This window comes from Ranitomeya imitator, chromosome 6, assembly GCF_032444005.1.
Source record: "Ranitomeya imitator isolate aRanImi1 chromosome 6, aRanImi1.pri, whole genome shotgun sequence".
NCBI lineage: Eukaryota > Metazoa > Chordata > Amphibia > Anura > Dendrobatidae > Ranitomeya > Ranitomeya imitator.
In genome coordinates, this window is record NC_091287.1 from 193,416,474 (window position 1) to 193,431,751 (window position 15,278).

The following is a 15,278-nucleotide window of genomic DNA, read 5'->3' on the forward strand; positions in this document are numbered from 1 at the left end:
CATAATGTCTAGTCTACACTGCCCTCTCCATAATGTCTCCCCAACATTGCCCATCTCTGTAATGTTTCCCCACACAGCTTCTCTGCATTATGTCTCCCCACACTGTTCATTTCCATAATGTCCCCCCACACAGCTCCTCTCCATTGTGTCCCGTTCCTCACACTGCCTGTCTCCGTAATGTCCTCCACACACCCTGACCCTCTGCATCCTTAAAATTTGCCCCCACAATGACTCATAAGGTGCCTTTATAGTGACACTGTTACAGCGTGTCCCTTCCCCGGCCTGTGTTCCTGGACTAGGCCTAGGTCCACCTCCCTTGTACTGCATCTGGTGCATTCTGTCTTACAAGCTTGTGTATTGGATGAGTTCCATGCTGAGAAGAACAGAGACAGAATCCCCCACCAGATGCAGTACAAGGGAGGTGGACCTAGGCCTGATTACATTACAGTCCAGGAACACAGGGCAGGGTAGGGTTGAAGCAGCGTGTCCCTTCCCTGCCTGTGTTTCTGGACTGTAATGTAATCAGGCCTAGGTCCACCTCGCTTGTACTGCATCTGGCGGGGGATTCTGTCTTTGTTCTTCATAGCATGGCACTCATCCAATACATAAATCCGTAAGACAGAACATAGCTGGTAGCTTCTGGAAACTTCTCAATGTAGCCATATGTTAAGTTGATGTGAACCTCGCCCATGGATGGGCTGATCCCAGGACACAGGAGAGTAGACTCATGTTTTTGGCCGAGTCAGTAGGTGGTGACCTGCAAAGGGCTGGGATCTTATGCTGAGGAGAGATCCCGGTGACCGTGCGTATTGTTAGAAGTTGCCACATGGGACTGCGTTGCATCCCTCATCTATTGAATACATTAAACTTATCCAAGGACTATTTCTGTATTTTCCTGGCGTCGGATTACTGGGTGGCGCCCACGGGTCTCCCTCTTCCTGCTCTGTCGCATACCCTGTCACAAACGGGTGGCAAGCGGTGGGATCAGAGCAGAAGAAATGGAGGACAGCGGCCCATCAATGTCTGGAACCTCAGGATACAAGAACTGGACTGTTGGGAGCCTACAAACAAAGGCCCGTGAATTAGGAGTCTGCAATAAAGGACTGACCAAGGATCAACTAATTAAGGCTTTGGAAGGAGCTTGCCTGCAAGATGGCACTGAAGAAGTATTCCCACAGCAAAGGGAGGGAAGACAGGAGCTGCAGGTAAATACCCAAAAACGTCAGTTGATTTTGTGGTACGAGGAGGAGATAGCATTGCTTGAAGATTACGTCACCATAGAATATAAGATGGAGGCCATTCGTAGAGCTCAAGAGAGGGCATTGCTTGAGAGACATCTTGCTGTTGAAGTAGCGGGAAGCCTTAGACAGATTGTATCCCCAGCATCCACCATGAGAGAATTCTCCGGAGTGTCTTTGGGAATATGACGTGGAGGAAAAATCATAGAATGCAGGTGTTATGGATGTGGGCAGCCTGGTCATCTGCAAGCCCACTGTCAAGGTGTTCGGAGGCAGAACAGCTACAGACCACCTTTGCATATCCATTATTTACAGATACCAGCAACAGAAGAAGAGCTGGATTCACTCTCTGGTGATTTGCCAAGTGACTCTGATATATTGGCTCCCCTACCAGGAGTCTATGGGGTGCGAGCAACAGCCACCTGTTCTTCTGATCTTCAGCACAAACATCTACAGGAGGTTGTGCTGGATGGCCAAAAAGTTGTTGGCTTTCGTGACACAGGAGCTTTTCTCACCATATCCAATCCCCGAGAAATTCGACCAGAAGCAATTCAGAATGGACAAGGGATTGCCAGTGAATTGGCTGAAGGTACTTAGAGATATATTCCAAGAGCGACTGTGGCCCTGGATTATGGCCTTGGGCCAAAACAATGCATGATCCATGTGATGAGCGGCCTTACTGCAGACGTTCTTCTAGAAAACGATGTGGGGAATCTCCAATGCCACTTTGTCGGTGCGTTAACCCGAAGTCAAGCAGATGTGGACTTGCTCAACCCGTCATTGGAAATAAGACCACCAGAACTGCCGTCACAGCCGGTGAGTGATTCTTCTTGTGGGGATCCTATGAGTATCTCTTGGGATAAAGTTCAGTTTAGACAGGAGGTAGAGACAGACCCTACCCTAGTTAGTTTTATAACTCAGGCTGAAATAGGGCAGTTAGGGGAAACAATTATCAGGGAATTGTTCCAATGCACCAATAAATCTCATTGGATTGTTTATCGGCCTGGTGATTCTTACTGCTCTGTCGCATACCCTGTCACAGACACCAACTCTCATCCTCCTACCCTATGTGAGGCAGGGAGGGAGATCATATGCAAAGGCAGATATGGATCCCCCAAGGATGCGGACGGAGTCCTGTTAGATCCATTGGAGTGCCTTGTGGTCACAGCAGAACGCCTGTGGGTCACAAGGCAAAATAAAAGTTAGCATGGACCTGGTCAAACTATTTGGCCAAGGCATTGTTCAGGAAAACCCTTTATGGGCTTTTATTTTTTAACGGACTACAGGAAGGTAGCAGTGCAATCAATTTCCTCCAGGCCGTGTCTTGCAAGTGGTCCACGGCCACAGATTCCAGTTTAAAATAACCCTGCAGCAAGGATTTGGGTGTGTCAGTTTGGAGTTTGCAACTTGCAGAGCAGACGGCTCTGTAGAAGCTCAGCTTGTGTGAGACAGCAGAGAGCCAGTAAAGGAAACTCCTGGCATCCCTCAGTGTGATACGGTGGTGCAGTCGCCCTCGGCTATCGGACTCCCACGGACTGTTTTGTTTCCTGGCTGCGATCCGGAGGATACCATGTGCTGTGCACTGTGTGAGTGTGGACATTAAATCCGTTTGCTGTGAACGTTTCCTGTGGTCACTGTCTGTCACACTGAACCAACCCCGCTGCACTACACCTATAATAGGATATTTAATCTTTGGCTTCTCCTGGCGCGCTTACTGTTTCCAGCCATGTCCTTGCCTCCTCTGTGATGCGGCATCGGTGACAGCAGCAGTGTGGTGAGATCACTGTGTGACCTCATGCTGCTGTACGTCAGGGCAGGGGCTGACAAGCGCTCCTCTGTTCTGTCCCAGTCCTGGTGCCAAAGTGTTCAACTGTATTTGTGTCTAAAAGACGCGAATTTAATTGAACAAATATTGAAGTGAGAGCCGGAGTCTGACGATTCTCTGCGGGCCACACATCTTTAGGAGGGCCACTTGCCGCCCGCAAGCTGTATATTGTGCAGTCCTGCATTAAATTGATGGTCTAAAAGGATCCAAAAATATCATAGGGTGCCACAATAATTATTTGATAGAAATATATAGACAAAAGAGCATTTTTCTAATTATTCTAAATAAATATATATTTGTATATGTTTATATGATCCAACAAAGAAATGTAGTCTATAAGAGTGAAAAAAAAAATTAAAGGTGTTGTGCACTACTTTAATCAATTCAGGACTTAATATAAAATAAAAACAGTGTATACTCATTTCCTACTGCCATTCCAGCACTGTTGCCACTGCTGTTTCCTTGGTGTGATGTGACATTGCTGTGTCATGTGAAGGCTGCAAAAATGGATGGCCACTATTTGGCTGCAGCTTGGCAATACTCTGTCAGGGTGGACATTTGCTTTGACGAAATAGGAAAGGCTCATTGCCTTCAGTCGGCATGTGGCACATGAATCGGTGTCATCTCACTCTCTAGGAACAGCGGCACTGACATCACTGGAATGGCGCTGAAGCAGAAGGTGAGTGCATTCTGGCTTTATTTTATATGGGGTCCTTAGTTGAATAAACTGAGGTTGACAAATGGTGAACACACCTTTTAAGTTTTATGGTTTTATAGATATTACTCTACAAAACTTGTTTCTTGCTCTTTCCTTTCAAAGCAAACAACTAATTTCTTGTAGTGGTTAGAAGTCAGCTGTGTTGCTTGACTCTGCAGGGTCCTGTGTCTTACTGCATATATTGTTAATTCTCTAGAGAGTCATTGTTTATTTGTAGGTTTCATAAAAATATCTTCACACACTGAAGTCCTATAGCAGTAAAATTATGACCACCCCGTATGAACAAACCCTAAGTCAAAAATGACTAATATTAAAAATGAATCTGAATTGATGATGATTTTCACAAAGTATCATATGTACTGCACCTCTTCATAATTCTCGTATGTGGTTTTGTGAATGAAACTGTTTTGGAATTTTGTGTTATCACAAAGTATTAACTTTTCAGTTTTCTTATGTATATTTTTTCACACAGGTTGTAAGTTGGGAGAAGCATCTGACTTCCTTGTCCGGCAAGGAGAACTCATCCAAGTTCCATCAGGGAAAGTGGGCTGCTATAAGATCTGTGCTTGTAGGCAAAGTGGAGCATTGGAATCCTGCATGGAAATGAATTGTGTTGATCAGATATCGTGCAATGTTGGTGGGCAACAAAGAAGTACGTATAATACAAGTTATCTTTTACACTTAACATCAGATATACAATGTAGCAATTCTAATATTTCTATCAAATAGTTTTTACAATATCTATCTATATTATCGTCTAAGGGTCACTTCCGTCTGTTTGTCTGTCATGGAAATCCTGCGTCGCTGATTGGTCGCGGCCGGCCCCAACCAATCAGCGACGGGCACAGTCCAGCCGCAAATTCGCCCCTCCCTACTCCCCTCCAGTCAGTGCCCCCCATACTCCCTTCCAGTCAGTGCCCCCATAGTGTTTTAGCAGTCCGTTAAGCGGATTGAGTTACACCACGGCATAACGCAGTCCGTTAATGCTGCTATTAACCCTGTGTGACCAACTTTTTACTATTGATGCTGCCTATGCCTACGCAACATCAATAGTAAAAAGATCTAATGTTAAAAATAATTTAAAAAAAAAAAAATCATTATATTCTCACCTTCCGGCGCCTTTCCCGCTCCTCGCGACGCTCTGGTCCCAAGAATGCATTGCGGTAGTGACCGCTGATGACCACTACATCATCACGTGTTATTGCCGCAATGCATTCTTGGGACAGGAGCGTCTCGAGGAGAATCACTAAATGCCTGGGCTGGATCCTGGGGCTGCCGCAGGTGAGTATATAACTAATTTTTATTTTAATTCCTTTTTTAGCAGGGATATGGTGCCCACATTGCTATATACTACGTGGGCTGTGTTAGATAATACTTGGGCTGTGTTATATACTGCATGGGCTGTGTTTTATACTGTGTGGGCTGTGTTATATACTACGTCTCTGTGCTATATTCTACGTGGGCTGTGCTATATACTACGTGGCTGTGCAATATACTACGTGGCTGGGCAATATACTACGTGGGCTGTGTTATATACTACCTGGGCTGTGTTATCTACTATGTGGGCTGTGTTATATACTGCGTGGGCTGTGTTATATACTGCGTGGGCTGTGTTATATACTACTATACTACATACTCTAGAATACCCGATGCGTTAAGGCCCCTTCACATTAAGCGACGCTGCAGCGATACCGACAACGATCCGGATCGCTGCATCGTCGCTGTTTGGTCGCTGGAGAGCTGTCACACAGACAGCTCTCCAGCGACCAACGATGCCGGTAACCAGGGTAAACATCGGGTAACTAAGCGCAGGGCCGCGCTTAGTAACCCGATGTTTACCCTGGTTACCATCCTAAAAGTAAAAAAAAACAAACACTACATACTTACCTACAGCCGTCTGTCCTCCAGCGCTGTGCTCTGCACTCCTCCTGTACTGGCTGTGAGCACAGCGGCCGGAAAGCAGAGCGGTGACGTCACCGCTCTGCTTTCCGGCTGACCGACGCTGACAGCCAGTACAGGAGGAGTGCAGAGCACAGCGCTGGAGGACAGACGGCTGTAGGTAAGTATGTAGTGTTTGTTTTTTTTCACTTTTAGGATGGTAACCAGGGTAAACATCGGGTTACTAAGCGCGGCCCTGCGCTTAGTTACCCGATGTTTACCCTGGTTACCAGTGAAGACATCAGCTGGTTACCAGTGAAGACAGATGTCAGCAGGAGTCCAGCGACGAAATAAAGTTCTGGACTTTATTCAGCGACCAACGATCTCCCAGCAGGGGCCTGATCGTTGGTCGCTGTCACACATAACGATTTCATTAACGATATCGTTGCTACGTCACAAAAAGCAACGATATCGTTAACAATATCGTTATGTGTGAAGGTACCTTTAGAATTGGGCCACCATCTAGTTCTTTATGTTAAGCTATCATTTTTTTTCATGACTCTCAAACCTTTGACCACCTGGGTTTTTGGGGAATATGCTTAATGCCACATGGCTAAATCCCAACTCCAAACATAAAGAGCTCCAGGGTCAATTTCTGGAAAGCCTCACTGCAGCTGAGCTCCAGTCAAGTATTTATTCCCTGCACTCGTTCTTGTCTACTCCTTTGCTTTAAGGCTTATGCATATGGTCGTACTTTCGGTCTGAGTGCATGCCAACAAAACATCGTTTTTTCAGTTGGACCAATGTTATTCTATGGGGCTATTCTAAGAGCAGATGTGCATAATTGACCTGATTCTCTCAGATGAGAGAATGAATGCTGGTGTGACCCCAGCCTTGGGTGTTTGTGGAAGCTTAGGGTGAACATGTCCCTCTACTCCTAGCAAGATAAAGCAGAAGATGTATTGACTCATGGAGCATTGGGAAGGAATAAGCACTTCTCTGTTCAATTTGGCATAATTTTTCATTGATTTCATTTTTTTGCGGAGGATCCAACTGTGTCAGTGGTGAGCGGTGCGCCGAGAAAAGGACTTCTCCAACTAGCAGGACTGAAAGTTCTGGGAGTGCAGGAACTCCTGTCTGTCGGACTCCAGCTTCTATATGGAATATGTGGTTTCTAAGAAATACAACACCACATATTGTAAGCAAAGACACTAGATTTATTTTTGTACCATCAACTGTTAATCCTGCAGAAACTGTGAGAACTCACTGTGTTGGTGTCCCCAGCTGGCAGCACACAGTGAGAGCACAGGGACACGCTCTGATACTAAAGAACTGACACTTCCCAAATATATAACACTGAAAGATCAGTATAATGCGCCAAAGGCACTGAATTCTCTGAACACAGAATTAACCTGATCCTTCACTGTGTTATTGAAATACCTGCAAAGAATATAGTGCAGCACAGTAAAAAGTGTCCTGCGATGTGCTGAGGGTCAGATTCCAGCTGACAGCTCACATACTGTAGTGGGAGCGCAGATACTTGTATCAATACCTCTTTATTAAAAGGAATGTGCAATCCAAAAGGTCTTTTTTCAACAACTGAAAAAATTTAAAGTATTAATGCTTAATTTGAATAAAAAAACTTTTTTAGGGGATAAAATGTGGAAAATTATTAAATAAGTTTTTATATTTTCCATTTTTAAAAAATAGGGGGAGCATCTGTTGAAATGTACCATGAAATTCAGTGTATTGCTAGCTCGTATTACAACTGCTGTATATGTGGGCGGGGCCTGATCACATGTGAGATCTCACTCTTCTCCTTCTCTTTTGGTCAGTTGCAAAAGGAGGTGGAAGGATGAAGTTTAGGATCACATGCCGGAGACACTTTGTTGGTGACTGCAAAGTGACAAAAGTGATGTGGACAGTCACCGATTACGGCTGACAGCACCAATTCTGTTAGTTGGTGTTGCACACGCACGCTGGGGTTAAATACACAGACTAAATCACATGCAGGGATTAGATCTGCGGAGTGCATCACACACTAAGGTTAGATCGTGGAGTGCATGATGCACAGCTTTGCCGGCTGTATCAGACTTGATGAGATTGGATACACAGCTCAGCTGACCATATCACACATGACGGGTTTAGATGCACAGCTCTGCAGGCTGTATCACTTGTGCTGGGATTAAATATATGACTCTGTTGGCTCCATCACAAGCACTGGAATTACATACACTGCTCTGTAGGCTATATTTCATATGATGGAATTAGATAAGCAGCTTTGCGAGCTGTATGTTATACTATGAGCAGTGACAGGGGTAAATTGTAATTCAGAGGACTGTTCTGGACGACACCAAAATGGTGCATATCTTCCCCCACAGCTGTTACATGATAAGGGGTCGTGCAAATTTCACAGCTCAAAGCAGCCACAATGTAGGAGAGGCTACCACAGTCTACTATGCCCAGGGGCTCCTGTATTAGCAAATAAAAATGGCAGCTCCCACTGGCTGTAGAAAAAAATAATAAACAATAAAATGTTAAAGTACATTTGATTAATTTAAATTAATTTAGCATTAAAATAATTGATTACCGTATATAATCAGTAGTTATTAATACAAAAATAAAGTTCACATTCCCTTTTAGACATCAATACAGATTGACTTTACCAATCAATTTAATGTCATGCAGTCCACAGAAGCTGAACTGAAAGATGTGGCAAAACACAACAAAAATATCACTAAAGAGCATAACACTCTTAAGGAAGAAGTTAAAACCCTAAGAGCAAAAGTGGTGAATCTTGAAGATCCGAACCACCGCAACACCCTGATGGTCTACAATCCTGTCTCAAACAGATAATAAAATTCCTTCCTGACCTAAAGGTACCTTCACACTAAGCGACGCTGCAGCGATACCGACAACGATGTCGCTGTTTGGTCGCTGGAGAACTGTCACACAGACAGCTCTCCAGCGACCAACGATGCCGGTAACCAGGGTAAACATCGGGTTTACCCTGGTTACCATCGTAAAAGTAAAAAAAACAAACACTACATACTTACCTTCAGCTGTCTGTCCCCGGCTGTTATGACCTGGTGGTTACGAGGCCACACTGAAATGACCTGGTGGCTAAAACGCAACATGGAACAGCTCTGAGAAGGTGGTATCTCTACTGACCGCAGTCCCTGATCCTAACAACACAACTAGAAATAGCCGTGGGATGTTCCTGACACTCCCTAGACACCTCGTCACAGCCTAAGATATAACTACCCCTAAAGAGGGAAATAGAAAGCTATCTTGCCTCAGAGAAACCCCCCAAAAGGAAAGACAGCCCCCCCCCAATTATTGACTGTGAAAGGAGAGGGAAATGACGAACACAGAAATGAAATTAGAATTCAGCAAAGGGGAGGCCAATTCTAAACTAGATAGACAGAGAGCAAAGGATACTGTGCGGTCAGTATTAAAAACTACAAAATCCACGCAGAGTTTACAAAAATGAACTCCACACCGACTCACGGTGTGGAGGGGCAAATCTGCTTTCCCAGAGCTTCCAGCTAGCCTAAACAAGACATAGTGACAAGCTGGACAAAGAGACAAAATGCAAAGCAATAGAGTCCAAACAAATGGACAAACAAACTAGCAAAACTTATCTTTTGCAGACAAGGACTGGCCATATGAGAAATCCAAGGGAAGAATAAAATCCAACCAAGAACATTGACAGCAGGCATGGACTAAAGCCCAGAGCAGGTTTAAATATGGGACCTGTGTGGTGTGAGGAGCTAGGATCTGCTGCTGCGGCCAGATCCTGGTGTCTGTCTATGAACTAGTGTTTTGTTTTCCCTGGAGTCGGATTATCGGGTGTCGCCCTGGATTTGTTATTTTGTTGCGGCCTTATTGTAAATTGAAGAACCTGATCACTGTTTGCCGGAATATTCTCTCAGTTGCAATAAAGGTCTCTTGGATTATTTATCGGTCTGCTGTCCCTGCTTGCTCTGTCGCACACCCCGTCACAACGCCGTACCTTGGTATGTTTATCCAGCCTGCTCCCCTGCTTTGTCTGTCTATGAAGTGCACATAATACATCACCCAACTTTCCACACAGACTTTCCTCTGCTCCTAGCATTCTCATGGTATGTTTATCCAGCCTGCTCCCCTGCTTTGTCTGTCTATGAAGTGCACATAATACATCACCCAACTTTCCACACAGACTTTCCTCTGCTCCTAGCATTCTCATGGTATGTTTATCCAGCCTGCTCCCCTGCTTTGTCTGTCTATGAAGTGCACATAATACATCACCCAACTTTCCACACAGACTTTCCTCTGCTCCTAGCATTCTCATGGTATGTTTATCCAGCCTGCTCCCCTGCTTTGTCTGTCTATGAAGTGCACATAATACATCACCCAACTTTCCACACAGACTTTCCTCTGCTCCTAGCATTCTCATGGTATGTTTATCCAGCCTGCTCCCCTGCTTTGTCTGTCTATGAAGTGCACATAATACATCACCCAACTTTCCACACAGACTTTCCTCTGCTCCTAGCATTCTCATGGTATGTTTATCCAGCCTGCTCCCCTGCTTTGTCTGTCTATGAAGTGCACATAATACATCACCCAACTTTCCACACAGACTTTCCTCTGCTCCTAGCATTCTCATGGTATGTTTATCCAGCCTGCTCCCCTGCTTTGTCTGTCTATGAAGTGCACATAATACATCACCCAACTTTCCACACAGGCTTTCCTCTGCTCCTAGCATTCTCATGGTATGTTTATCCAGCCTGCTCCCCTGCTTTGTCTGTCTATGAAGTGCACATAATACATCACCCAACTTTCCACACAGACTTTCCTCTGCTCCTAGCATTCTCATGGTATGCTTTTCAGCTAACCCCAGCTTACCCCAGTGTTATTTATGACCTTGTTTACTCAGGCCTGATTGTATGCATCTGGTCCACCCTTAATTCTCTGACCAAGATGAGCAGAGACCACTCCTCTCTGCTTCACACCTGAACGCACTTAGTTTTCCATATATTGCATAGCAAAAGTCTGCAAGGACTTGAGTCTGCTGTGTGATCCCTTAATTAAAACCTGAATTGAACCTGAAGGGAACTGAAGGTAACTGGCCACAGTCACTGTAAACAATGTTTCTGTTTGTTTTCACATTCACCCCTATAATCCTTCAGTTTCTGCTACCTCCCCTAACCCCTATTCCTAGTAAGGAACTGTTCATCTCCTCTTCAATCCTCCCCATCCACCTCACCTCCTCCACAGAACTGTTCCTTAACATACAATCTTCTGTCTCCAAGCACAGACAGCCACCTCATGCCCTCTCCTGCTCCCACTTGCTAACACTTTCTCTGCTCCTTCTTACTGCTGGTGATATCTCTCCAAATCCTGGTCCTCCTCACCATATTCCCACAATCATTTCTACCTCCCATCCACGCTCTATCACAAACTTCAGTAACCTCTCTAACCTTATACCCATTCGCCCAGTCCCCGCCTCCCCAGTCCCACTAACAGGAGCTCTGTGGAACGCTCGCTCTGTCTGCAACAAGCTCTCCTACATCCATGATCTCTTTGTTACTACCAAACTTTCCTTCCTCGCCATCACCGAAACCTGGCTCACGCCTTCTGACACAGCCTCCCCTGCTGCACTCTCTTACGGTGGCTTCCACCTTTCCCACACACCCCGCCCCAGCAGCAAGCATGGCGGAGGAGTTGGTTTTCTCCTGTCAGATAACTGCTCCTTCACCCCAATCCCACTGCCACCCTCTGTTACCCTCCCTTCCTTTGAGGTGCACTCTATGCGCATCTACTCCCCCACCAACCTCCAACTGGCTGTCATCTACCGCCCCCCAGGGCCAGCCACCACCTTCTTTGACCACTTCACCACCTGGCTACTTCATTTCCTTTCTGCGGACATTCCCACTATCATCATGGGCGACTTCAACATCCCCATTGACACTTCCCTCTCAGCTGCCACTAAACTTCTAACTCTCACTTCCTCCTTCGGCCTCACTCAATGGTCCTCTGCAGCCACTCACAAAGACGGTCACACACTGGACCTCATCTTCACCCGCCTCTGCTCTCTATCTAACCTCTCTAACTCACCTCTTCCACTCTCTGACCACAACTTTCTCACATTCTCATCTCTCTCCACTCCATGTCTACAATCCCCACCCCACATACTTTCACACCCTCGCAGAAATCTTAAACATCTTGACCTACATTCATTCTCTGAATCCCTCCTCCCCCTCACAGGCATAAGTTCCTTACACAATGCGGATGACGCTGCTGCTCTATATAACACCACAATAGCGGCAGCTTTGGAATCTGCTGCCCCACTTACACATACCAAAGCTCGCAAAATCAACAGACAGCCCTGGCACACCAGCCTGACCAAAGAACTGAGGCGAGCTTCCAGGGCTGCTGAGCGCAGATGGAAAAGATCCCACTCCAACGAGCACTTCATCGCATTCAAACAGTCCCTCACTACTTTCAAGACCATACTCGCCACAACTAAACAAACGTACTTCTCATCTCTCATATCCTCTCTCACAACCCTAAACAGTTATTCAACACCTTCAATTCTCTCCTCCGTCCCCCAGCACCTCCTCCCTCCCCACTTATCTCCGCTGAAGACTTTGCCTCATTTTTCAAGCAGAAGATTGATAGCATTAGAGACAGTTTTGGTCAACAACCCCCAGAGCCCTTCCTCCCGATTTCCCAGCCCTCCACCTCCAAAACCAACTTCTCCACCATTACAGAAGATCGACTCTCCACTCTACTCTCAAGATCGCATCTCACCACCTGTGCACTTGACCCACTCCCATCCCACCTCATCCCAAACCTCACCACAGTCTTCATCCCAACCCTAACCCATGTCTTCAACCTATCACTAACAACTGGTGTTTTCCCCTCAAGCTTTAAACATGCCTCCATCACACCTATCCTCAAAAAGCCCTCTCTTGACCCATCCTCTGTATCTAGCTATCGCCCTATATCACTTCTCCCCTATGCCTCCAAACTACTGGAACAACACATTTACCTTGAACTGTCCTCCCATCTCTCTTCTTGCTCCCTCTTTGACCGCCTACAATCTGGCTTCCGGTCACACCGTTCCACCGAAACTGCCCTAACTAAAGTCACCAATGACCTCTTAACCGCCAAGAGCAAGCGACACTACTCTATCCTCCTCCTCCTCAACCTGTCGGCTGCCTTTGACACAGTGGACCATTCCCTATTATTACAAACCCTCTCATCCCTTGGCATCGCAGACTTGGCCCTATCCTGGATCTCATCATACCTAACAGACAGGACATTCAGCGTCTCCCACTCACACACCACCTCCTCACCTCGCCCCTTATCTGTCGGAGTCCCACAAGGTTCAGTTCTTGTGCCCTTGCTCTTCTCCATTTACACCTTTGGCCTGGGACAGCTCATAGAATCTCATGGCTTTCAGTATCACCTCTACGGTGACGACACACAGATCTACATCTCTGGACCAGATATCACCTCCCTTCTAACCAGAATCCCTCAATGTCTGTCTGCTATTTCATCCTTCTTCTCCACTAGATCTCTAAAACTTAACATGGACAAAACAGAATTCATCATCTTTCCCCCATCTCACGCGACCCCCCCAACGAACCTATCCATTACAGTAAATGGCTGCCCACTCTCCCCAGTCCCACAAGCTCGCTGCCTCGGGGTAATCCTTGACGCTGATCTCTCCTTCAAACCACATATCCAAGCCCTTTCCACTTCCTGCCGCTTTCAACTCAAAAATATTTCACGAATCCGTTCATTCCTCAACCATGAATCTGCAAAAACCCTAGTCCATGCCCTCATCATCTCTCGCCTTGACTACTGCAACCTCCTGCTCTGTGGCCTCCCCTCTAACACTCTCGCACCCCTCCAATCTATTCTAAACTCTGCTGCCCGACTAATCCACCTGTCCCCCCGCTATTCCCCGGCCTCTCCCCTCTGTCAATCCCTTCACTGGCTCCCCATTGCCCAGAGACTCCACTACAAAACCCTTACCATGACATACAAAGCCATCCACAACCTGTGTCCTCCATACATCTGTGACCTCGTCTCCCGGTACTTACCTACCCGCAACCTCCGATCCTCACAAGATCTCCTTCTCTACTCCCCTCTTATCTCCTCTTCTCACAATCGTATACAAGATTTCTCTCGCGTATCACCCCTACTCTGGAACCCTCTACCACAACACATCAGACTCTCGCCTACCATCGAAACCTTCAAAAAGAACCTGAAGACCCACCTCTTCAGACAAGCCTACAACATGCAGTAACCACCGATCGACCAAACCGCTGCATGACCAGCTCTACCCTCACCTACTGTATTCTCACCCATCACTTGTAGATTGTGAGCCTTCGCAGGCAGGGTCCTCATTCCTCCTGTACCAGTTATGACTTGTATTGTTTAAGATTATTGTACTTGTTTTTATTATGTATACCCCTCCTCACATGTAAAGCGCCATGGAATAAATGGCACTATAACAATAAATAATAATAATAATAATAAATAACAAACCCAGGCAAGGCGATTAGTGAAGGCAGCTGCTACAGCTACCTAACGGAGCAGCAGTTCCACTCAAAACCACCAGAGGGAGCCCAAGGGCAGAACTCGCAAACATACCATTAGCAACCACAGGAGGGCGCTCCAGAACGGAACTCACAACAGTACCTCCCCCTTGAGGAGGGGTCACCGAACCCTCACCAGAGCTCCCAGGCCGATCAGGACGAGCCAAATGGAAAGCATGAACCAAATCGGGAGCATGAACATCGGAGGCAACAACCCAAGAATTATCCTCCTGGCCATAACCCTTCCACTTGACCAGATACTGAAGCTTCCGCCTCGAAAAACGAGAATACAAAATCTTCTCTACCACATATTCCAATTCCCCCTCAACCAACACCGGAGCAGGAGGATCAACGGAGGGAACCATAGGTACCACATATCTCCGCAACAAGGATCTATGGAACACATTATGAATGGAAAAGGAAGCTGGAAGGGCCAAACGAAAAGACACTGGATTGATAATTTCAGAAATCTTATAAGGCCCAATAAAGGGAAGCTTGAACTTAGGGAAAGAAACCTTCATAGGAACATGACGAGAAGACAACCAGACCAAATCCCCAACACGAAGCCGAGGACCAACACACCGACGACGGTTAGCAAAACGCTGAGCCTTCTCCTGAGACAACGTCAAATTGTCCACCACATGAGTCCAAATTTGCTGCAACCTGTCCACCACGGAATCCACACCAGGACAGTCAGAAGGCTCAAGCTGCCCTGAAGAAAAACGAGGATGAAAACCAAAGTTACAAAAAAAGGCGAAACCAAGGTAGCCGAACTAGCCCGATTATTAAGGGCAAACTCGGCCAACGGCAAAAAGGTCACCCAATCATCCTGATCAGCAGACATGAAGCATCTCAAATAGGTTTCCAAGGTCTGATTGGTTCGCTCCATTTGGTCATTTGTCTGAGGATGGAATGCAGAAGAAAAAGACAAATCAATGCCCATTCTAGCACAAAAGGACCGCCAAAACCTAGAAACGAACTGGGAACCTCTGTCAGACACAATATTCTCCGGAATACCATGCACA

General features: G+C 46.2%; 1 protein-coding gene across 4 annotated transcripts in view; it reads left to right on the plus strand.

The window, feature by feature from the left end:
• Positions 1-15,278, plus strand: part of RECK (reversion inducing cysteine rich protein with kazal motifs) — a 764,658-nt gene that overhangs the window by 484,332 nt on the left and 265,048 nt on the right. For all 4 annotated transcript variants that reach the window (XM_069730404.1, XM_069730400.1, XM_069730403.1 and 1 more), the window contains one exon: positions 4,254-4,433. In XM_069730404.1, coding sequence (XP_069586505.1) covers positions 4,254-4,433 — 180 coding nt within the window. The remainder of the gene's footprint in view (positions 1-4,253; positions 4,434-15,278) is intronic.